This window comes from Rhinatrema bivittatum, chromosome 8 (assembly GCF_901001135.1).
Source record: "Rhinatrema bivittatum chromosome 8, aRhiBiv1.1, whole genome shotgun sequence".
Classification (NCBI taxonomy): domain Eukaryota; kingdom Metazoa; phylum Chordata; class Amphibia; order Gymnophiona; family Rhinatrematidae; genus Rhinatrema; species Rhinatrema bivittatum.
In genome coordinates, this window is record NC_042622.1 from 87223168 (window position 1) to 87247906 (window position 24739).

General features: G+C 43.3%; 1 protein-coding gene across 1 annotated transcript in view; it reads right to left on the minus strand.

The window, feature by feature from the left end:
* The window catches only part of SETX (senataxin), a 383775-nt gene that overhangs the window by 161058 nt on the left and 197978 nt on the right, over positions 1–24739 (minus strand). The window contains 1 exon segment of the mRNA XM_029613495.1: positions 5031–5210. Coding sequence (XP_029469355.1) covers positions 5031–5210 — 180 coding nt within the window.

The following is a 24739-nucleotide window of genomic DNA, read 5'->3' on the forward strand; positions in this document are numbered from 1 at the left end:
GTGGGGCAATTTAACTTTAAATAATTCCGTGAAGAAATTCCTGTCAGGAATCTCTTCAGAGCTCCTTTACCGCGAGGCCTACTGCTGCACGGCCGCAGGGTTAGTGCCATGCTGGGCATGCCCAATAGGGGCCAGTCAAAGTTCTGGAAACTTTGACAGAAGTTTTCCGTGATTGGGCTCCATCCTGATGATGTCACCCATATGTGAGGACTACCATCCTGCTTGTCCTGTGAGAAAAATAAAAATTTCAATTGTAATTGAAGAATTTGCTAACAAAAAAGCTCGTAAAGCCTTCTTAAATAAATAAAATTTGGGAAATTTAGAAAACGATTCTCTTTTTAAGTATCACATCAGAACCTTACATAGGGGCCTACTTTTCTTAGCTGGCACTGGCCTAATTCCTGCTCTCCTCCGGCCCTGTCCCAAGCTGAGAGTTGCAGCAGAGCGATTACTTCGCTCTGCTGCAACTCAGACTTTACTGTGGAGAATGGACTACAATGAGAAAAGATTTTGCAAAACTGCTTGCCCAAATCTACTGTCAGTCTTTGAAACGTTATGAAGACAGTAATGGGACATAAATATGTGGTCTGAAAACCACGTTGTAGCTTTGCAGATATCATCGATGATTATTTCTTAAAGATAAGCAACAGAGGAAGCCATAGCTTGTACCTGATGATCCATGATGGAGTCTGTAAGCTGAAGTCTTGCTAAGTCATAGCAATGAAGTAGGCCATTGGCTATTCATTAGCGACTGCTATTTCAAGATGGTTAGGGTCATAGGAGATGAAAAGCTGATTAATTTGACTAGGAGGCTGAGAACCTTTTTTTTTTTTTTTTTTAAATATACCAAGGCCCACTTTCAGTCCAGACTAAGAAGGACTTTTTCTCCCTCATGCGCATGGGGTCTTGGGAAGAAAGTAGGTAGTACAACAGATTGATTCATATGGAAAGCTGAGACTATTTTTGGTAGAAACTTTGGGTGGGTTCAAAGAACCATCCTGTTGTGATAGAACTGCAGATACTATTGGATGAGAGCCTGGAGTTCACTGATTCTTCTCACCGAGGTGACTGTAATGAGGAAAAGCACTTTCCAAGTAAAAAACTTTAAAGAAGTGGATTCCAATGGTACAAAAGAAAGCTTCAGCAACTGAAAGAGGACCACACTGAGATCCCACAGAACACAAGGCTTCTGTATCGGGGTTTGATGTGCCAGAATCCTTTTATAAAATGACATACCAGAGGATGAGTGGAGATTGGTTTGTTGTCCAAGATGGTGTGGTATAATGCAATGGCACTCAGAAGTACTTTCACTGAGGCAGTGGTGAGGCTTGAATTAGAGGGGTGAAGCAATTATTGTAAAAGTTGTGAAGGCTCACTTGAAAAAGGGATCATAATCATGCTGTTGGCACCAGATGAAGAATCATTTCCATTTGAAGGTATACTTTTTTATGGTTGAAAGCTTTCTAGAGGAAATAAATATGTCTTCGATCTTTGATGGTAAATGGAGATTTGTAATCACTGAGCACTCAACATCCAAGCTGTGAAGTTGAGGGCTGAAAGATTGGTATGAAGGAGCATACAGTCATCTTTAGTTAGAGCAGAGTCTGATCCCAGAGGTATAGGAGGACTGCTGGAAAGCTCGACTAGATACACATACCAAATCTGAATGGGCCACATCGGTACTACGAGGATCAGGTGGACGCAATCCTGAAGAACTTTATGTAATGTTTAGGTAATGAGGGGTATCGGAGGAAAAACATACATGAGGCTTTGGCTCCAGTCGAGAAGGAAATCTTCTGCTAGTCTGTGATCGCTTGGAAGAATGGAACAAAATTGATTTAGTTTTGTGTTTTGCTGTGATGCAAACAGATCCATTGTTGGTAGACCTCCAGAAATCAGTTTGTTTGCTATTGATTGCTGCAGAGATCACTTGTGAGGTTAACACTCTACTGAAACGATCTTCTAGAATGTTGGAGACACCTGGCAGATAAGTTGTCTGCAGTGTCACTTGATGTCGTTCTGCCCAGTTCCAGATTTTCGTGCCTTCCTGATAGAGAAGCCATAATCCTGTTCACCCCTGCTTGTTGACATTATGGGAACCTGATTGTTTAAATTAGGATGCTCTTCTTTCAGAGATGTGTGTAAGAGCAGGTTATATCAACTCCAAGAGACTGATTTGGAAGAGGGACTCTTGAGGAAACCAAAATCCCCGAGTACTGTAGAATCCCATATGGGCTCCCCAACCTCTGGTAGAGGTGTCAATTGTCAAGATGAGCCAAAGGGGACACAAGCTAAGTGGGGCATCATCTCGGAAACACATGGGGGATATAACCACCACTGCAACTCACTTGCCATTGGTGGTATGATTTGCACTATTGAAGAGAGGAGATGAGCGAGTTCAGTCCACTGAGATCTCACACCCCACTGGAAATAGTGGATGTGAAGGTGGGTTAGTAGAACTATGTGGATGACCACTGCCATATGACTCAATATTATGAGGAGCTTCCTGGCTGTGGACCTCAGATTGGACAGCCATGTTTGAATGAGCGAGATTATGGTTGAACTCCATTTGCTGGGTAGGAATGCCTTCTGAAGCAAGAGTCTATACATGCCCCTATGACTTGGAGGCTCTGAGTGGGTTCTAGATTTGACATCTTGAAGTTGATGAGAAAACCTAAGCTCTGAAGAAAACAGTGCCATGTCTAGAGAATGGAGAACTGCTTCTTGAGACTGCACTGTGATCAACCAATTGTCTAAGTATGGGAAAACCTGTATCCCTTGGTAATGTGGGTGTGCTGCTACTACTGCAAGCCATTTGGTAAATACTCTGAGAGCACAAGAGAGGCTGAATGGAAGACTTTGTATTGGTAGTGGGGCAAATCCACTTTGAACCGTAGGTGCGCTCTGGAATATCCTTTTGCCAAAATTGTCTAAAAATGTCATCTTTACTCACTAGGCAACCGATACGAATATGGGTCTTCTTTGCTTTTTTCATAGCAGATTCCACTTCAACAGACTGGGGCAATAGGTGACCTATGTCAAAGCCAGGAGACTGTTGGACTCAAACTTGAGATCCAGTTTCCGAGATGTAGGTGGACATGATATAGGTATTTCTCACAATTTCATAAACAGTACTTTGAGAACATGTTCTGGTAAAGTAGCAGGTTCTCTGGTGTATCCAGAATCTTAAGCAGACCAAGGAGTTCTTTATTCTATATCCTATATATGAATACCCAGTGCTGCTCCCAGGTTTTCAACAAACTTGGAATAGGTGAGATCTTCCAGAGGAGAAGAGTGATTTGGGAGATCTGGCAGAGGATTATATTATATTCCAGTGAATTCCTCATTTGGCCCTAGGGGTACGGGCTCAATCAATCAAGACTGCAATAACAAAGGAGGGAAAAAGGAAATTCCTCTGGTTCAGGTCCATTTTCTTTGATTGGATAGACTCCACTGAAATCAAGTGTCAATGAAGAGCCTCTAACTTGGGATTCTGATGATGAACGCACACCTAGAAGCCAGAGTTTGAGATTTCCATCTCTGGAATTGTCGAAGCGAGAGTTGAAAAGAGGTTGGAGTGTTCTCCTTCATAAGAGAGCTAAAGAAACTCTTCATAAGCCCTGTAATTTGGTCACAAGACAGCTGTGTCTTCTAGCCTGGGATAGGTGGATGGACATATTCCGAGACTAATACAGGTTTTTGTATTCTAATATCTACTTTATGAGAGGAGAGTGGAATTATTGAACAGACAGGATCAGCTGTTCCTAGGTGAAGACCTTCCGCTACTAACCAAGGGGGTAGTAGCATTCTAATTATTGGAGGAGGTACAGATAACCTGATACCTTCTCCTGCAGATCTCAGATGACTAGTATATTGTTGCGTGGGTAACCCTGCTGGATTCCAAGGAGGAGAGGTGGAACACTCAGGCATTCTACAGGATCATGAACTCTTTTTGACGTGTTGCTGTTTGTAAACACAAAGATGGTCCAAGTACATCTTGAAGAGAATGCATCAAGTGCATTGTATCTTGCATTGGATGCATCATGTCAAGAAAGCATCACTGTGTCAGAGAAGACACGATGCATCATAGCAATGCTATTAAATGTGTTGGTACAGCTTGTATCGGTGCATCAGATATCAGGGATACATTGAGCACTAGTGTATGATGTGTTGGGTGTCTTGTTGCACCATGCTTCAAGTGGGTCGATGCATTGGTTTTCCGGTACTCTGATGCACCATGCTTCGGTGCTGCTAAAGAGGGATGGCTCCAATGGCGCCAGTGCCTGTGCACCTTGCTTGGAATGTTTATGTTTCTTTGATGCAGGTAGGGCCAGTTCTAGAGAATGGTTCTGTTTTTATTTTGCCACTGCACGACCAGCTGAACTCATCTCCACGGTCTCAGCCTGAGCAGATATGAGAGGTTTTGAACTTCGACTCATGGTTTTTACCAAAGTGGCAGATGACGCTGCACGGCAGGAGGAAGATCTACTGCGACTCCTGAGAAATTTACGTTCTTCTATGCACAAGGATCTAGAGTGCTGAGAGCATGGGGACATCCATCCACAGGCTTCACAGGATTTCTAGTCATGATCCAGTCCCAACCTGCGATAGTAAAGTTTGTGTCTGTGAGGGACATAATTTTTCTTCACAGGCAGTTCTTAAAACCACTTAGCTTTTATTTTTTCTGGCCCATTTTGTGAGAAAAAATTCTCACTTTCCTTTTTTGGGGGGGGGGGGGGGGGGGTAGCATTCTGGGGCTGCAGACGTAGCAAGGCAAGGCAGAAAAAGGTTTCTGAAATTAGAAGTGAAAAAACAGAGGAGAGAATAAGTCCACATCCATGCTACAGCTCAGACAAAAAATGACTGAGAAGATTTACATGACAGCACCCACATGGGAATGCCCACACCGCTCAAAGTTCTACAACTTGGAGAGACAAGTCCTTTTGGTGCTGCCAGATGACGTCAGCTACGTATATTGGATAATTCTACCTGCTTACTGTCGGATAAAGAAAGATTCTGCCAGCACTTACTCATTTCAGTTACCGTGGAACGAGAAAATCGAGATACATGGCCAATGTGATATGTCTGAAGGCTATCCAGTTTGTCTTGATCAGGAGAAAAGCTGTTCTGATCCTCTGGCCCCCATAGAAAGATAAGATCATCGTCCCTGGGATGGAGCTGCTTAGTCAGGTCATAGTCCCGAATAAAAACTGAAAATGAATAATTAAAATATATAATCACCACACAGAAGCTTCTCTCCCCTCAATACTATCAATACACCATCAAAGAGAGGAAACTATTATTATCAAACTATCATTATACTAATATTTAACTCAAGAGAACAACATCATCAGAACTTAGTGCAGATCTTTTTAATCCACTCTCTCTCGCCACGAAATGGGCCACAAACAGTATCAGCCGTTTGTACAGCTCTTCACTGTAATCATTTGATGTGTATCTCACAACCCACCTACAAAGTTTATTTAAACAATTAAAAAACCAATTTCACTAACCCAAAAAAGTTTTTATTTATTGATTTGTGTTACCAATTATTTTTAAATAAAAAATACTTAGCTCCCACTGTAGCGTTTCAAACACTGCCTGACATGGACCATGTTTCGGCTGTCATCAGCCTTCATCAGGGGATACCTCATAATTACAAATCCTTAAGACGCCTCAGTTCAGATATTAATCCTAAAATAGACAAACTATTTAAAAACATTCTCTCTTCACCTAACCCATCACATAACACATCCCACACAGTGATACATAACCCAATCTAAATACTCACTATGTTGACTATAATTCTTTAGAGAAATTTTTCTATTTCTTTATTTCCGTTAATTCTTTTTTTCAATTTCTCAGTCATTTCATCTCACAGCAACAATGGCGCCACGGCGTTCAAACTAACACCTTCACTTCCTACAAGACTATTTATGTCCACTCTCCACCCCAGAAATGTAACTGTCAATCACATTGGAAAGGGCTCAACCCACAATAAATAACTTTATTCAAAAGACAGACCAATCGATCTCCCTATTTAAGGAATGGTCGATCTCCCTATCTAAGGATGGTCATATTCTACCGTTTTTTAAAGGGGTTACATTTAGTTAAAAGGATATACTGATTGTTCGGTGACGGTGTTATTTATTGGATTTGATGCCCCTGTCCATTACTTTATATTGGAAAGACAAAACGTTGTTTAAGGACAAGGTGAATGAACACAGGAGTTCCATAGTGAGACAGTGGATCGAAGCACCTTTGGTTCAGCATTGTCTGGCAGAAGGGCATGAATTTACATACCTAAAGTTTGCAGTTATTGAACAACCGAAGCCCTCGTTACGGGGTGGGGAATTTGATAATTTTCTCTTACAGAAAGAGAAAAAGTGGATATACTTTTTTAAGACGGTCACCCCGGGCGGTTTAAATAGGGAGATCGATTGGTCTGTCTTTTGAATAACGTTATTTATTGTGGGTTGAGCCCTTTCCAATGTGATTGACAAGTTACACTTCCGGGGTGGAGAGAGAGGACATAAATAGTCTTGTAGGTAGTGAAGGTGTTAGTTTGAACGCCGTAGCGCCATTGTTGCTGTGAGATGGAATGACGGAGAAATTGAAAAAAAGAATTAAGGGAAATAAAGAAAATAGAAATATTATCTCTAAAGAATTTGGTCAACCATAGTGAGTATTTAGATTGGGTTATGTATCACTATGTGGGATGTGTTATGTGATGGGTTTGGGTGAAGTAAGAATGTTTTTAAATAGTTTGTCTATTTTAGGATTAATATCTGAACAACTGAGGCGTCTTAAGGATTTGTAATTACGGGGTATCCCCTGATGAAGGCTGGTGACAGCCGAAACATGGTCCATGTCAGGCAGTGTTTGAAACGCTACAGTGGGAGCTAAGTATTTTTTATTTAAAATAATTGGTAACAAAATCAATAAATAAAAACTTTTTTGGGTTTAGGGAAATTGGTTTTTTAAATTGTTTAAATAAACTTTGTAGGTGGGTTGGGAGATATAACGTCAAATGATTACAGTGAAGTGCTGTACAAACGGCTGATACTGTTTGTGGCCCATTGCGTGGCGAGAGACAGTGGATTAAAAAGATCTGCACTAAGTTCTGATGACGTTGTTCTCTTGATTTAAATATTAGTATAATGATAGTTTGATAATAAATAAATTGTTTCCTCTCTTTGTGTATTAATTAAAATATATAACATTTTAAAAAAATACAAGAAGAGTGAGGTACTGGACCTTAGTTTTAATCTGAAATTCCTTCTGTAATCTATCATCGATATTTCTCACACTCTGTGTTACTGCAGAAGACCAGGTTTACAATGAGTATAGAGTACAACAGTAATAGGAATATAAACAGCATACAGTAAAAGGATACGGTGCAGTGGGCATTAGTTCAGTACAATATAATAGTACAAAAGAAGGCAATATATACAATGGGGCAAGTTTAAAGCAGTTAAAGATACAAAAGGAGATAATGAAAGTAATGGTGCAAAATAGCAATGCAAAAGGTGGCAATAAATTTAATTTCATGATGCAATGTAAAGTAAAGCAAGTTTGTTTATTAACAAGGTTCTCCATAGACAGCAGGATGAATTAGCCATGACACAGACAGCGCCAAACAGACCTATCTCTCAGCTCATAAAGCTTTTGCTCTACTGAGCATGTGTGGGAGTTCCCACAGGCAAGCTGTCTTGTGAACCCTTCAATTGATTGTAGAACTTAGCTTCAGCTAGACAGTCAACTTTCTAGGGAGATGGGTTGATACTGAGCATGGCTAATTCATCTTGTGGTCTATGGAGAACCCATTTACAGTAAGCAAACTCACTTTCTCCATGGATATTCAGGGTTGAATTAGCCACAACATGTTGGGAGTCCCAAGTTATGGGTTGACAGAATCTACGATAGAGAGGCCAGCCAGAGCATAGCAATGTGCTATACAATCTGCTAACCAGTTGGACAACATGCGCTTGGCAACCGCTATTCCTAATCTGTTGGGATTGTAAGAGATAAGCTGAGAAGCCTATTGAAACCTACTGGTTGAGTTCTCTTTAGATAACAGGCCAAGCCCTTTTACAGTCCAGTGAATTGAAGGCCTTCTCCTCTTTATGTGCATGAGTTCTTGGAAAGAACATGGGCAAAACAATGGCTCAATTCAGATGAAAGACTAAAACTACCTTTGGCAGAAATTTGGTGTGAGTGAGGAGCATCACTCTATAGTAGAAAAATTTTAGGTACTAAGAGAACCAATGTTTATAGTTCACTTACTTCTAGCTAACACGATGGTGACTAGAACACCACTTTCTAGGTAAGGAACTTTAAGGAAGCGAACAGTTCATAGGGCGGCTTCACTAGTTGTGCAAGGATGATTCTGCGATCCCATAGCACTAGTGGCTTGGTAAGCCAGAGGTTTTGTATGTCATTAGCCTTTCATGAATTTCAACAATGGAGGATATACGGAACTGGCTTACCATTCGCGTTGAACATGGTAAGCAGCACATTACAAGATGATATACTGAGACCCTATGAGGTGAGGAAGAATACATACTGAAGAAAATCCTTTGAAGTACAGTCAAAACTGGCTCAAGGAGCCTGCTTGACACCAGGATGAAAATCTTTTCTATTTAAAAAACTGTATGTTCTCTTCCTAGCTGAAATTACACTATTCTCACTTCCTTGGACAGTGACAGTGATGAGACTGGCAAGTACTCAACATCCATACTGTCAACTTGAGAGAGAGAGGAGGTTTGGATAACACAGATGACAATCCTCGAGTTAGCAGAGTCGAAAATGGAAATAAGGGAATCGCACTTGTCTGGACCACACTGGCACAATGAGAATAAGGCACGATCAGTCTGAGTGCTTTCTGCACCATTCTAGTTATCAATGGGAATGGAGGGAAAGGCATAGAACAGATTTGCATCTCACTTGAGTGGAAAAATGTCCTGAGCAGATCTGAACCTCATTTGAAGAATCGAGCAAAATGTTTTGACTTTCCTGTTATCCTCTGATGCGAACAAGTCAATTGACAGGTAACCCCAGGAGCTGAACAATCTGCCTGTTACTCTTTGGTCTAGAGTCCACTTGTAAGGATAAAAAAAACCTCTGCTGTCAGTGTGTTGGAGATCCCAGGAACGCAGTTTGCTTGCAGGAAGGATTTATGGCTGTACGCCCACTCCATTTATAGAGATTCTTGGCAGAGAGTCCATGACCCTGTGCCCCCCTTCTTCATTCATATAAAAGATTGCTACTTGGCTGTGTATTTGAATCAGAATTCTTTCCCTGAAGCAGATGTGAAAAAACAACATGTCTGATGGCTCATAGCTCCAAGTGGTTTGACCCTGAAATAACATTGCATTGCTGACCAGATCCCTTGGGTTCAGAAGGAGCCAGTGTGTGTGCCCCTCCACCCCCAGTGGTTGTGTCCATTGCTAGTGTTTTTTCATCTTTGCAGTGACCCTCACAGGTTGTGACAAACGCTGAAGCAATTGATTCCATTGGTGCGGAAGGCTTATTGGAGAATTCTCACACTGAGGCTAGGTCCTGGGACTATATGCATTGCTGCTGCCATATGCCCCAGGACAACCAGAACTTCTTGGGCGGAGATTGATCACATTATATTAAGTTCTCGATGAAGGTTCAAAGGCAGAATGCCCACTCCAATTGAAGGAACACTTTCTCCTCCTGAGAATCAATCTATGCCCAGATGAACTTAATTCTTTGGGTAGGAAAGAGGCTTGACCTGACAAAGCTGATTATGAACCCTAGCAACTGAAGGAGTTTGATAGTCTTCTGCAGGAAATTCAACACCCCTGCTTCAGAAGGCGTCATTACTATTCAGTTGTCCAAGTAAGGAAAGAAACAAATTCCCTGGGGAGCAGTGCTTTGATGATTCCAAGGCTGCTTGTGTCAATGAGGCAAATAGCTGCGTAGGCTGAATCGAGGCTTGGTGTGCCAATGGAGATGATGCTGCAGCCCTCAGCTCCTGCAAAAGGGCTGAGCCTGATTTAAGCTTCAACTTAATTATTTATTATTTTATAGTTACAAATTTGTTTGAAATTTATTATATTGACAATTGTATTTTAATTTTTTATACTGTAAATCATTGCGATGGAATACCCGATACCATGGTATATAAAACTTAATAAACTAAACTGAGCCAACTGTACTAGCGGATCTGACGCCTAATACTTTTACTTCCTATATGTCAACGAGCCCTCCAGGGCATGTGCAGGACTCACCAATCCCTATTCATGACACTTTCACATCCTGTTTAACCCTGACACTGAGGCAGATCCAGCACTGCATATGGGGGAACTTTGCTCAAGGAGCTCTTGCTCAACTCAGTATGGAGAAAGCACCACTTCAAAAGAAGGAAGGTCACAGACTTTTAATCGACTTGCAAAGAACTGCCATCTTTTCAGGCCTTGTTCCTTTGGGACCTTGGGTGACATTCGGCCACAGACATAATGCAGTATTGTGGTCTGGCCCTAGACATTCATAAATATTGTGACCATCGTTAACAGACCTCTTGCAGTCACTGTCCTTTAAGTCACTGGAAGTGGCCTTCTTGGAGTTGGACATTCTTTATCCTTTTTTATATTACATTGTGTTCTTTTTCTTCAGTATCAAGGAAAAGTGCTGTTGATGGGTGGCTGAGGCAGTGAGGCAACTCAAAATGAATTTAAAGGAAAAAGATAATAAAACTACAAAGTATCTAAAACAGATACGAACATAAGAACATAAGAAATTGCCGTGCTAGGTCAGAGCAAGGGTCCATCAAGCCCAGCATCCTGTTTACAACAGAGGCCAAACCAGGCCACAAGAACCTGGCAAATACCCAAACACCAAGAAGATCCCATGCTACTGATGCAATTAATAGCAGTGGCTATTCCCTAAGTCAACTTGATTAATAGCAGTTAATGGACTTCTATTCCAAGAACTTATCCAAATCTTTTTTGAACCTAGCTACACTAACTGCACTAACCACATCCTCTGGCAACAAATTCCAAAGTTTAATTGTGAGTTGAGTGAAAAAGAATTTTCTCTGCTTAGTCTTAAATGTGCCACTTGCTAACTTCATGGAATGGCCCCTAGTCCTTCTATTATCCAAAAGTGTAAATAACTGATTCACAACTACTCGATCAAGATCTCTCATGATCTTAAATACCTCTATCATATCCCCTTCAGCCATCTCTTCCCCAAGCTGAACAGCCCTAAACCTCTTCAGCCTTTCCTCATAGGGGAGCTGTTCCATTCCCTTTATCATTTTGGTTGCCCTTCTCTGTACCATCTCCATCGCAACTATATCTTTTTTGAAATGTGGCGACCAGTTTGTAATCCACGAAAAGACATCGCCTCCTATCCCATGACTTTTTAGTTTTCTTAGAAGCCTTTCATGAGGGACTTTGTCAAATGCCTTCTGAAAATCCAAATACACTACATCTACCGGTTCACCTTTATCCACATGTTTATTAACCTCTTCAAAGAAATGAAGCAGATTTGTTAGGCAAGACTTCCCTTGGGTAAATCCATGTTGACTGTGTTCCATTAAACCATGTCTTTCTATATGCTCTATGATTTTGATCTTTAGAATAGTTTCCACTATTTTTCCCAGCACTGAAGTCATACTCACTGGTCTATAGTTACCAGGATTGCCCCTGGAGCCGTTTTTAAATATTGGGTTTACATTAGCCAACCTCCAGTCTTCAGGTACAATGGATGATTTTAATGATAGGTTACAAATTTTAACTAACTAACAGATCAGAAATTTCATTTTTTAGTTCCTTCAGTACCATAGGATGCATACCATCTGCTCCAGGTAATTTGCTACTCTTTAGTTTGTCAATCTGGCCTACTATATTCTTCCAGGTTTCACAGTGATTTCGTTCAGTTCGTCTGACTCATCAGCCTTGAAAACCATCTCCAGAACTGTTATCTCCCCAACATCCTCATTAATAAACACGGAAGCAAAGAATTCATTTAGTCTTTCTGCAATGGCCTTTATCTTCCCTAAGAGCCCTTTTAACCCCTCAGTCATCCAACGGTCCAACCGACTCTCATAGGTTTTCTTGCTTCGGATATATTTTGCAAAAGTTTTTATTATGAGTTTTTGCCTCTATGGCCAACTTCATTTCAAATTCTCTCTTTGCCTGTCTTATCAGTGTTCTATACTTAACTTGACAATGCTTATGCTTTAATCTATTTTATTCAGATGGCTCCTTCTTCCAATTTTTGAAGGATTTGTTTTGGCTAAAATAGCCTCTTTCACTTCACCTTTTAACCATGCCGGTAATTGTTTTGCCTTCCTTCCAACTTTCTTCATGCGTGGAATACAACTGGACTGCATATCTAGTATTGTATTTTTAAACAATGTCCATGCCTGTTGAACACTTTTATCCTTTGTAGCTGTAACTTTCCGTTTTTCTAACTATTTTCCTCATTTTATCAATGTTTCCCTTTTGAAAATTTAGTGTTAAAGCTGTAAATTTACTTATTATCCCCCTTCCAGTTATTAGTTTAAATTTGATCATGTTATGATCACTATTGCCAAGTGGCCCCACTACCGTTACCTCTCTCACCAAATCCTGCTTGCCACTAAGAATTAAATCTAAAATAGCACCCTCTTTCGTTGGTTCCTGAACCAATTGCTCCATGAAGCAGTCATTTATTACATCCAGAAACTTTGTCTCTAGCAAGTCCTGTTACATTTACCCAGTCAATATTGAGGTGACTGAAATCTAAATAAGAAACGTGGTACTGAAAGATTTTTCAATTTATAAAGCTGTATGTAAACAATGCTTATATGTATTTAGACTGTAAATTTAAGGACCATCATACCACCCATAGTGCTCACAAGTTAAAACTTGTATTTCGTGCACTTCAATTGGGTCACTTTTAATCATTGGTCCGAATCAGCTAGCATACAATATATTAGTTTTCAATGTTCAAAAGAATTTTTTTGGTTTTTTTAAGCGTATATATATATATATATAATATATATATATATATATTCCGAAGGAAGTGGTGAAGACCAGAACTGTGAAGGACTTCAAAGGGGCGTGGGATAAACACTGTGGATCCATAAAATCAAGAGGCCGTCAATAAAGAGTGGGAGGCCCCAATAAAGAGTGGGATCAGTTCAAAACTCTCCTGATCCAGCACTCCCCTTCTGATTCTTTAACGGGGGTGTACCTCAGCGATGTGGGTTTGATGCAGCAGTGTTGCGAAACGTGCATGTCGGACGATTAACTCCGACAGCCACAGAAGGGAAGTTCATTTGTTTTTAAATATATACGCTTAAAAAACCAAAAAAATTCTTTTGAACATTGAAAACTAATATATTATATGCTAGCTGATTCGGACCAATGATTAAAAGTGACCCAATTGAAGTGCATGAAATACAAGTTTTAACTTGTGAGCACTATGGGTGGTATGATGGTCCTTAAATTTACAGTCTAAATACATAGAAACATAGAAATGACGGCAGAAGAAGACCAAACGGCCCATTCAGTCTGCCCAGCAAGCTTCACACATTTTTTTTCTCATACTTATCTGTTTCTCTTAGCTCTTTGGTTCTATTTCCCTTCCACCCCCACCATTAATGTAGAGAGCAGTGATGGAGCTGCAACCAAGTGAAATATCAAGCTTGATTAGTTACGGGTAGTAGGGGAAGTAACCGCCGCAATAAGCAAGCTACACCCATGCTTATTTGTTTTACCCAGACTGTGTTATTCAGCCCTTATTGGTTGTTTTTCTTCTCCCCTGCTGTTGAAGCAGAGAGCTATGCTGGATATGCGTGAAGCATCAGTTTTTCTTCTCCCCTGCCGTTGAAGCAGGATATGCATTGAAAGTGAAGTATCAGGCTTATTTGGTTTGGGGTAGTAACCGCCGTAACAAGCCAGCTACTCCCCGCTTTGTGAGTGCGAATCCTTTTTTCTTCTCCCCTGCCGTTGAAGCAGAGAGCTATGCTGGATATGCGTGAAGTATCAGTTTTTCTTCTCCCTTGCCGTTGAAGCAGGGAGCTATGCTGGATATGCGTGAAGTAACAGTTTTTCTTCTCCCCTGCCGTTGAAGCAGAGAGCTATGCTGGATATGCGTGAAGAACAGTTTTTCTTCTCCCCTGCCGTTGAAGCAGGGAGCTATGCTGGATATGCGTGAAGTATCAGTTTTTCTTCTCCCCTGCCGTTGAAGCAGAGAGCTATGCTGGATATGCATTGAAAGTGAAGTATCAGGCTTATTTGGTTTGGGGTAGTAACCGCTGTAACAAGCCAGCTACTCCCCACTTTGTGAGTGCGAATCCTTTTTTCCACATTTCCTCTTGCTGTTGTAGCTTAGAGCGATGTTGGAGTCACAGTAACCATGTGTATGTTTATTGAATAAGGGTATTATCTCCAGGCAGTAGCCGTCATTCTGGCGAGCCACCCACTCTTTATTGACGGCCTCTTGATTTTATGGATCCACAGTGTTTATCCCACGCCCCTTTGAAGTCCTTCACAGTTCTGGTCTTCACCACTTCCTTCGGAAGGGCATTCCAGGCATCCACCACCCTCTCCGTGAAGAAATACTTCCTGACATTGGTTCTGAATCTTCCTCCCTGGAGCTTCAAATCGTGACCCCTGGTTCTGCTGATTTTTTTCCTTTGGAAAAGGTTTGTCGTTGTCTTTGGATCATTAAAACCTTTCAAGTATCTGTAAGTCAGTAAGGGCTGGTACAATAGTATATTTAGATAAGAGCCTGATTGATTTTTAATGAGAAAATGTCTCTTGCCTAAAAATCAAGGGTTGAGTGGATGGGAAAGACAGACACTAGAATTAACTCTCTTGGCTTGCTTATTACCTCAGACACACACAAACTCTAAAGACTATAACCCACTATTTCATCTTTCTCCAACTTTTATAAGTCCAAAGATTTCCCAAAGCTATACTTACCAATCTTCTTTAACCACCATTAAATTGATCTTCACTCAAAGAATTAAAGGGTTTGAGATTCATGCGCCGTTAGGCGTGCGCTTCCGGTCCTCTTCTACTGCAAAGAGTGCGGGGCCTCTGGAAGCAGGGGCTATGGAATTCAATCCCTGGATCACTTGCGGTGACCTCTGGACTCCTCTCCCATGGGATGTTGGGACAGTATGCAGATGAGCCTTCCAGTCCTCTTCTACTGATAGAGGGGGAGATTACACATCTATGCAGACAATCAGATGAATAAATAGACTGAGGGACTCACAAGACAGCAAGTGCATGCAAGAACTCCCTTGCATAATCAGTAGAGAAAGGTCTGTTCAGCGCTGTCAGATGACATCCCCCGAATGTTATGGCTAATTCAGCACTATTTGTTGACAGAGAAATAGGAAATTCCATGCAAATAAAAATACAAAGGTGACAAATATAGTGGAGCAAAAGTAGTCTGTTCTGAAATCTTTGTTCTTGAGATGTACTTCCATCATGCAGATCTGCATCTGGTGAACAGAAAAGCATCCGTAGTGGATCTGAACCCAGAAAATTGGAGCAAAATTTGTCGACATTTCTGTTGTGTTCTGACGTGAACCGGTCAATTGACAGACAATCCCAGAGGTCAATTAGTTTGTCTAATCTAGCTACCTAATCTAACTGATTTCAGCCTCCATCACTCCATGGTGTAATGCATTGTTACATTTGTATTGCCTCACATCACAACTTTGTTCCTCGAAAAGGGGCCTTATTGATATACCCTCACCAGTCCACGCCATGTTGTGCAATACCAGCGACTGTGCTTTCTCTGTTGTGGCCCCTGTTATCTGGAACTCTTTTCCAGAGTTTTTGCGAGTAGTGGACAGTTATAATTTTCAAGGTGCTGCTAAAAACATGGTTGTTTAAGCAGGCCTTTGATTAGGTTATGATACTATTGCAAGCATTTGCCATCTGACCTTTGATTGTCCTTGTCTTTTGCTAGAAGGTTTGTGTTATATATAATCAGCATTTTATGTATGTTTTATTTGTACATGGTGCTGCCACCATGGAAGCCATGGCTCCATTTTAGGCAATTAATAAATTTGAATAAAAGATTTAAAAAAACATCTACTAAATTCTGGTCCAGAGACCACGTGTGGGAGTGAAAAACTCTGCCAAGACAAAGTGTCAGCATATTGCAGATTCCAGGAAGATAAGTTCTTTGGAGAAAGCCCACTCCCAAATTTTCAGAGATTGCTGGCAGAGAGTCCAGGACTCTGTGTCCCATTGTTTGTTTACATAAAACATTGCCACTTGGTTGACAGTTTGGATCAGAATTTTCTTTCCTTGAAGGCGATGAGAGAATACTCTCAATGCATGGCAAATGGCTTTTAGCTTCAAGTAGTTGATCTGCAAAAGACTTTCCATTGCTGATCAGATCCCTTGGGTTTGGAAAAGGACTATATGTGCATCCCACCCCGGTGGATGCATCTCATGCACATCTTATGAACCAGTGGATGCAAGTGCTTCGCCCCCTTAAGAAAAATCATGAAGTCCGGATAAGACACCAACATTTGATCTACGAGAGGCCATGGAGGAAAACAAGTACAGTAGAAATCTCATTGGCCAAGGATGAACCAGGGCGTCGATCCCTTTGGAGCTGAACTCCCTCCTGAGACTGAAAAATCTGTCCACCTTGGCATTTTCTCAAGACACCATGAGATTCAACTGAGGCTTGCCCCACCTGTCCTGGATGAGGGCAAAGGTCTCTACTGATACCTCCCCATTTCCCCGGATTCAGCTGTTGCCTCCTGAGGTAATCTGCTTGCACATTGTCCACTCCAACAACATGAGATACCACTAGCCTCGCTAGATGATTTTCTGCCCTGATAAACATCTCCTGGGCCTCCTGAGCCACTAGGCAACTCTTCGTCCCACCTTGCCGACTGCTGTACGCCACCGTTGTTGCATTGTCTGAGAATACTCGCACTGCGTGCCCCTGAATCCACAGAAGGAAAGCAAGTAACATCCTGTGAACTGCCTTTGCTTCCAATCGGTTGATGGACAAGGACACTTTGCTTGGCCACCACTGACCTTTGGCTGCCTGTCCTTGACTAACCGCCCCTCCCCAATCCAAGGCTAGCATCTGTGGTCACTACCACTCAGTCCGGGACCTCCAGCTCCACTCTTCTCTCTAAATTGGGATGTGACAGCCACCATGAGAGATTGGACCTGGACTCTCCCCGAAGTGGTAAGGGAAACAAACTCCTCCAACAGCGGATTCTAATGGGATAAAAGCCTCCTCTGGAGAGGCCGCATGTGAGCAAATACCACGGGACCAACTCCAGTGTACAGGCCATAGAATCCAGGACTTGCAAATAATCCCAGACTCTGGACACTGAAAGACACAGTAGTCGAAGCACTTGAGCTTGCAACTCAATAACCCTTTCCTAGGTAAGGAAGACCTTGCCTAGGTGGGTATCGAAATGCACCCCTTGATACTCCAAAGAATGGGACAGCTACCAGTGACTCCTTTTCAGGTTTATCACCCAATCCAGAGATCTCAAGAGCTCCATGACACGTTGACTCGAATGACGATACTCCAATTCCGACTTCGTTCAGATGAGCCAGTTGTCCAGATATGGATGCACTAGGACCCCTTCCCTTCTGAGGGCTGCTGCCACCCCAGACATCACCTTTGTGAAAGACTGTGGTGCTATCACTAACCCGAAGGGAAGCACTCAAAACTGGAAATGTTCTCCTAGCACCATGAAGCGAAGAAATCTCTAATGGCCTGAACGTATGGGAATGTGCAGGTAAGTCTCCGTTAAATCCAATGATGCGAGAAACTCTCCTTTGCGAACTATCACCGTCTGTGGCATCTCCTTATGAAAGCGCGGCATCCGCAGCGCTGCACTGACCTTCTGCAAATCGAGAATGGGTCGAAAAGTGCCCTCCTTCTTGGGAACTATGAAGTAAACTGAGTATTTTCCTAGCCCTTGTTCCTTTAGGGCAGCGGTTCTCAACCTGTGGGTCGCGACCCCGGCGGGGGTCGAACGCCCAAAACACAGGGGTCGCCTAAAGCAGGGGTCCCTAACCCCCGGTCCGCGGACCGGGACCGGGCCATGGGAGGTTTTTTGCCGGTCCGCGGCGCCGCCAAGCACCGGCAGGTGTGTCGCGCGCTCCCGGTCTCTCCCGCTGCCGTTGCCGCCGGGCTGTCAGCACGTTCAAGCCCAGCGGGAACGGCAGCGGCGCTAGAAGAAGCTCTGCACCCGCGGCTGGGCCTTTTCTTCTTCCTGCGCTTGCCCCCCCTCTCGTGACCCGGAACAGGAAGTGAATCGCGGTGCGCAGGAAGGAGAGAGAGCCGCGCCGCGCGAAAAAGTAGCAGCAGCGGCTGCAGCATCGGTCCCCGAGCAATAGAAGCAGCCGGTAATGGAGAAAGGAGACAGCAGCATGAGCCTCCCGCGGCCGATGGGATTCTTCTTTCTTGGCCAGCGGAGGCTGCTGCAGCTCCCATTTGTGCTCGGGGGAGAAGAGGAAGTGAGTGAGAGAAAGAGAGAGAAGCAGCCAGCCAGCCTGTGTGTGATTGACTGGTCAGAGAGCTGATGTGTGTGTGTATGTGAGAGACAATGAAAGTGATTGCTCAGGGAGATGACTGATGTGTATGTGAGAGTGTGAGACATTAGTCAGGGAGGTGACTGATGTGTGTGTGTGAGAGAGAGAAAAAGCATGGAAGTGAGAAGTCTGGGTATGTGAGAAAGCATGGGCGTAAGAAGCCTGGTGTTGTGGGGGTGAAAGAAAGCATGGGAGTGAGAAACCTGGGTGAGTGTGCATGCATGAGAGAGAGAGACTGCTTGGTAAGGTGATGGTGTGTGTGAGAGAAAAAGACTGGTGTGTGTGTGTGAATATGAGAGAATGTGATTCAGGGAATGAGAAGCCTGTGCACGTGGAGAGTGAGCATGGAAATGAGAGAGACTGGTGTGTGTGTAACAGAGAGAAAGTGATTATGGGAATGAGAAGCCTGTGCATGTGGAGAGAACAAGCATGGGAGTGAGAGACTGGTGAGTGAGTGAGTGTGTGTGGGTGTGTGTGTGTGTGTGTGTGAGAGAGAGACAGAGAAAGTGATTATGAGAGTGAGAAGCCCATATATGTAAGTAGAACACGGGAGTGGGAAGCCTGTGTGTGTGTGTGTATGGCATGAGAGAAATTGTTCAGGAAGGTGACTGGTGTGTGTGTGTGTGTTAGAAAGTGATTATGAGAGTGAGAAGCCCGTATATGTAAGTAGAACACGGGAGTGGGAAGCCTGTGTGTGTGTGTATGGCATGAGAGAAACTGTTCAGGAAGGTGACTGGTGTGTGTGTGCCAAAGACTGTTTGGGAGATGATTGGTGTGTGAGAGACAGAAACTGGTCATGGGGGCATGACTGGTATGGTGTGTGTGTGTGAGAGACATGGGCACTAAGGAAGAGGACCATAAGTATAGAGCTTAGCTTCTACTGCTGCTTCTGGTGAGTGCCACGGCCTGCAGGGAAGGGGAGTGGGAGAGCTGCTGGAGGGGGTAAGTAAAGGTGGCTTTTTAAGTTTATTTTTCTTGACTGCCATTTTAATTGTGTGATGTCTGCTTTTTTGAAATATTTTATTGGTGTTTGGAGAATGTTTAATAGTTTTTATGAGTTTTTAATTGTTGGATGTTCATAGCTGTTTTGAAACATTTATTCTGCTTATTAGTATAGTTTTACAATTATTTCTGTGTGGGGATCTATAGCTGCTTGCTAGTTCTGTTTTCCTAATAAGAGGTGTATTGGTTTTTAGGACCTGATTTAATATTTGTAGTGTTGCCTTTTCATAGATAGGGTTGCTCCTGTTTGAGTATATTCCATAATACAGGTGTAACTGTGTGCGGATTAGTTTATGTGCATTACTACAGATCCTGGGAGTATGTTAGGTCGGTTCTGTGTCTGTTACCGAGATGAGATATTTTGCTAGCATGTAAGCGTTTGTATCGGTCTTATTTGTTGTGTTTTCTCAGAGGACATGCATTGGTGGTAAACTGCTGTCTTTTCATAAGTAGGGCTATTGAGCCTGGAAATAGAAGGAGTTTGAGTTGCTGTTACTGAGATGTCACTAGAACCAGAATATCTTTTTTGTAGGGTGAGTTGTATGGGGAATGTCATAATTCTGCTTTACATCCATTATTGTGGGTCAGGGGGGTTCCTATGGATACAAACTGTACTTTTACATCTAGTCCCGTGACGATCATGGGTCAGTGTGCCATGCATGTGAGAACCTATGGTGAGTTGAGTTACATTCACATTATAAATGTCATAATTAAATGATAAGTGTGCACTAAAATCCAACCCCATCCATAACCCCGCCCCCATATGACCAAAGCCCCGCCCTCACCCCACCCTCACGGGGCGAGGGCGGGGCGAGGGGTCACCGCAACATCAGGAACTGTATTGCGGGGTCACGGCATTAGAAAGGTTGAGAACCACTGCTTTAGGGGAACCAGGACAATGGCATTCAGGCACTGCAACATGTCCCATACCGCCACTCGCTTGACGCAAGAAGCACAATGGGACATCACATAGACCTCTCTGATCGGACGCAAAAATTCTAAGGCATAGTCATCTCATCACTTCCAGAACCCATTGACCGTATGTGGTCTTGGGCTGCATCTCATAGTCCCCTCCCTTGATGGCTTCTAGAGAAGAGTGGACCAGCCTGCCTTCATTGGGAGGTCTTACCTCCTCCGGACTCCTGGCTGGAACTATCTTGGGAAGGTCTACGTGACCTCTGAAAGGACTGTTGCCTTCCTAAACCTTGCTTCTGTGCAGATGCGGGAGAATTCCTAATGGAGCAAAACCTCATCTCTGGAAAGTGAGGACGCAGCAGAAAGTTCTTCTTGCCGGTCTTCTTATCCTCAGGGCAACTTGTTCCCTTTTGACGCCCCCAAATGCAGAAGGTCATTAACTGTTCCAACTCTTCACTGAACAGCAGTTTTCCTTTAGATGGGAAATTACACAGCTGCGCTTTAGACCACACATCTGCCGCCCAATTCCACAACCACAGGAGTCTTCGTGCTGCCACCATGGAAGCCATATTCCTGGCTGACGTCCGGATCATGTCATTCAGGGCATCCGCCATCTAGGCCTTGCCTGCTTCCAACTGAGCTGCCTGGTTGGAATCAGCTGAAGATTCTGACGTCTTCTCCTGCACCTTCTCCACGCAACACAAGCTCTCTGCATCAGGTTAGCACAGACTGTGCCTTGAAGACTCAAAGTCGAGACCTCAAACAGACTATTCAACAGAACCTCCAAAATCAGATTCTGGACATCCTTCAGCGCAGCTGACCCTGCTGTGGGTATGGTTGCTTTGTCACCTCATACTGCCTCACCTACCTTCGGAGTCTCCAAAGCTCCAAGATCTCCTCCGGTAAGGGATACAACTTAGCCATATTCCTAGCTACCTTGAGGCCTGCCTCCGGAGAATCCCACTTTCGGTCAATCAATTTTTATTCACCTCCTTCGATAAAGGAAAAGCCTTTAGTGGCCCACGCAGCCCACCCAGGACTGGGTGTACCCCTTTCATTGTCTGAATCCTCCCTCGTGACCTTGATCCCATGTTCTTCCTTACGGAATAATCTCACCACCCTAGGATTGCCTCTTTCTGTGAAAGGAACCTCCTCCGCATCAGGTCCACTACCCTCCCGTGCATACACAGATTCAACGTCTGGGTCCACAAGGTGAGGGTCCTTGTGGATCTTCTCTTTATGAATCATCTTCACTTGACGAGTGTCCCAGACCCAGGAGCCGAATAAACCCCCCTGACCTTGCCTGCAAAGCTGTTCTCGGCCTCTTAGCCGAGTGCTGGGACTTCTGGGGGGCTGAATGCTTACTTGATGCTTCCCTCTTAGCCAAGTAGGCTTCACGGCGTAGCAGGATACAATCTGGTGGAAATATCCTCAGAACCACTGGTTCCCTTCTCCACAGCGTCCTCCTCTGCCCGTTCTCTATCTTCCTCAGGGCATTGCTCTGCTGGAGACAGTGGGGGGGGGGGGGGGGGGAAGTCCCTGAACTCCCTAGTAGATGCAAGCCTCCTGCCACGTGGAGGCAACATGGCCACCGTCTCCTCCAACCCCAACCTCCCTGAAGCCTCCTGAATGGGACCTGAAGAACGCGTGCAGCAATCACTTCCAGACCTATCCACGGAGGTCCCTTCCTTTCCAGAGGTACAGCCAGTACACGATGGGGTCCCACTGAGGAGCGATTGCCTCACTCCGCAGGCCCGTCACTTTTTCGGCTCAGCAGGAGGCGCCATGCTTTTGCCATGGTCAGTTGTAAAAATAACTTCCTGAGAGCAACAATCCCTGAGTCGCTCCTGCCAGCGCTGTCCCGGACTCCCCCCCCCCACCCCCCGGTGCTGCCGAGTCACATGTGTCTTTTCACCCTCATGGGCCCTGTGACCAGGTGGAGCTCTTGCCACCTGCAGTCTCGGCAGAGGTTCTCTCCCCTCCAGAGACATGGGCAGCGCACAATGAAGCTGCAAAGAGGTGTGATCGCCTCAATTTGCAGGCCCAACAAACTTTCCCATGCTCTACAGATGACTATCACTCTTGCTTACCAAGGCCAGCCCGCCAAAATGCTGCTGTGTGCCGCGATCACAGAGCCTTTCTGCTGGCACACAAACATCTCCTCGACTGTGCTCTGGATCCACAGTGCTGTCAAGTTGTGGACTCTCTCTCTCACTCCCGATTCCAGCTTTGATACTTAGCAACAGCCACAGTGACAGTCCTGTTCTGCATACTGCTTTTTTTTTTTTTTTTTTTTTAAAGCAACAGTGCAAAGAAGCCAAGAAAATAAATACTTCCCTGCTTTTGTCTGCTGGCTGGGGGACAGAAGGCCTCAGAGGGAGCAAGGGAACCAAGATCACTGGCTATCACCCCCTCTGGATGCTGAGGGCTGAGCCAATTCAGGAATCTTCAAATCGCTGCTTGCCCTGCTCTACCTGAGGGATAGCCCAAGAAGGAATTTAACACCTCAGGGAACTCCCACGAAATCAGTCATGCTCTCTTCGCCTTTATTTTATTTTCTAAACTCCAGACTGCAGGTTTGCACCTCTACCATCTGCTGGAGACAGAGAAATACTGAGGGTCTGCAGTGCCTGAAAAGTTTTTATTCTCCGCCTCCATCTTCTGGTAGGGATGAAAAACCCCATTTGTCTGGACTGATCTGGGGTAGCAATACGAACCATTAGATTTTCTTTGTATAGTCTTAGGAGATGAAAACTTAGGTGCTACCATTCTGAAGATGTCTCCAGTGACATTCTGTGGAGTGGAGAAGTAGCCTAGTGGTTAAAGCAGCAGTCTGTGAACCAGGTAAACCAGAGTTCAAATCTTACTACCGCTCCATATGACCACTGGATTGGCCACTGTTGGAAACAGGATACTGAGCTTGATGAACCTTTGGTCTGAGCCAATATGGCAAGTCTTATGTTCTTATATACACAAGCATAAATAAGCAAATTATCAGTATCATGAACCTCTTATCCAATTTTAAACAATATAGTACCTTGTAAAAGTCTTTATACTGTTTATTTTTCATATTCTTCTGTCTAAAAATAAAATCAAAATACATTAAAGTAGGAGTTTGGTCTACTGAGCTACACAACACACTCTACAGTTTTATTGTGAAAGAAAAGCAAGTTTGTTTGCCGTAAACAGTGTTTTCTGTAGTTAATAGGATGAATTAGCCATGCTATTTGGGTGACGTCACTGATGGCACACTCAAGCGGACACCTTTTTCAAGATTCAAAGTCTTTTGTGCTGCGCATGTGCGACACTTCCCGCATGCAGCTCGCAGTCTCTCTTTTTCAGTTGATAAAGCTAGAAGGCACCAGCCTTAGTGCATAGAAGCATAGCTAATTCATCCTATCTACGGAAAACACTGTTTACGGTAAGCAAACTTGCTTTTTTCCCCGTTGATAAGCAGGCTGAATTAGCCCTATTTGGGATTCCCCAAGCATATAAACAGTAAATTGAGAGTATGGATTAAAGGTTATGGCTTATCTTACCTATTATTTCATACCCTCCTTTTTTTTTTTTTTTTTAACTCTTTAGTGGACATGGTTTTCTGATCTAGAACACAGGATAAAACTGCTTGCCCCAGTATGCTATCTGCTGCTATTAAACGGTCCAAGCAGTAATGAGCTGTAAAGGTGTAAACTAAGGACCAAGTAGCGACTCTACAAATGTCCTTTATTTATTTATTTATATTTATTTAAAACTTTTCTATACCGTCGTTTAGTAGTGCACCATCACAACAGTTTACAGTTAGGCACAAATATGTTTGGTTTCTAAATTATCCAAAAGGTGCCAGTATTATACGGTTACATAGTTCAATAATATACTCTAAATGGGGATTGTTAGTGTAATCATATGTTTATACTGTCTAATATAATACTTAAATATGAGAAAAATAATAAAAAAAATAAGCAACTCTGCATTTTTACTGGTGACTTTCAGCTGTTTTTGTGTTGTTATTCAGCTACCTCACTGTGAAATGCTTTTTTGAAGAGCCATGTTTTTAAGCCTTTTTTGAAGAGCTTTAATTCTTTCATTAGTCTTAATTCCAGGGGTAATGAGTTCCATAATAAAGGTCCTGCTAATGATAGTGCTCTCTCTCTGACTTGGGTCAACTTTGCTGTTTTGACTGAGGGTATGGTTAGTAGAGCTCTATTGGCCGATCTGAGACTTCTTTGAGGGACATGTAATCGTAGTGCGGTGTTTAGCCAGTC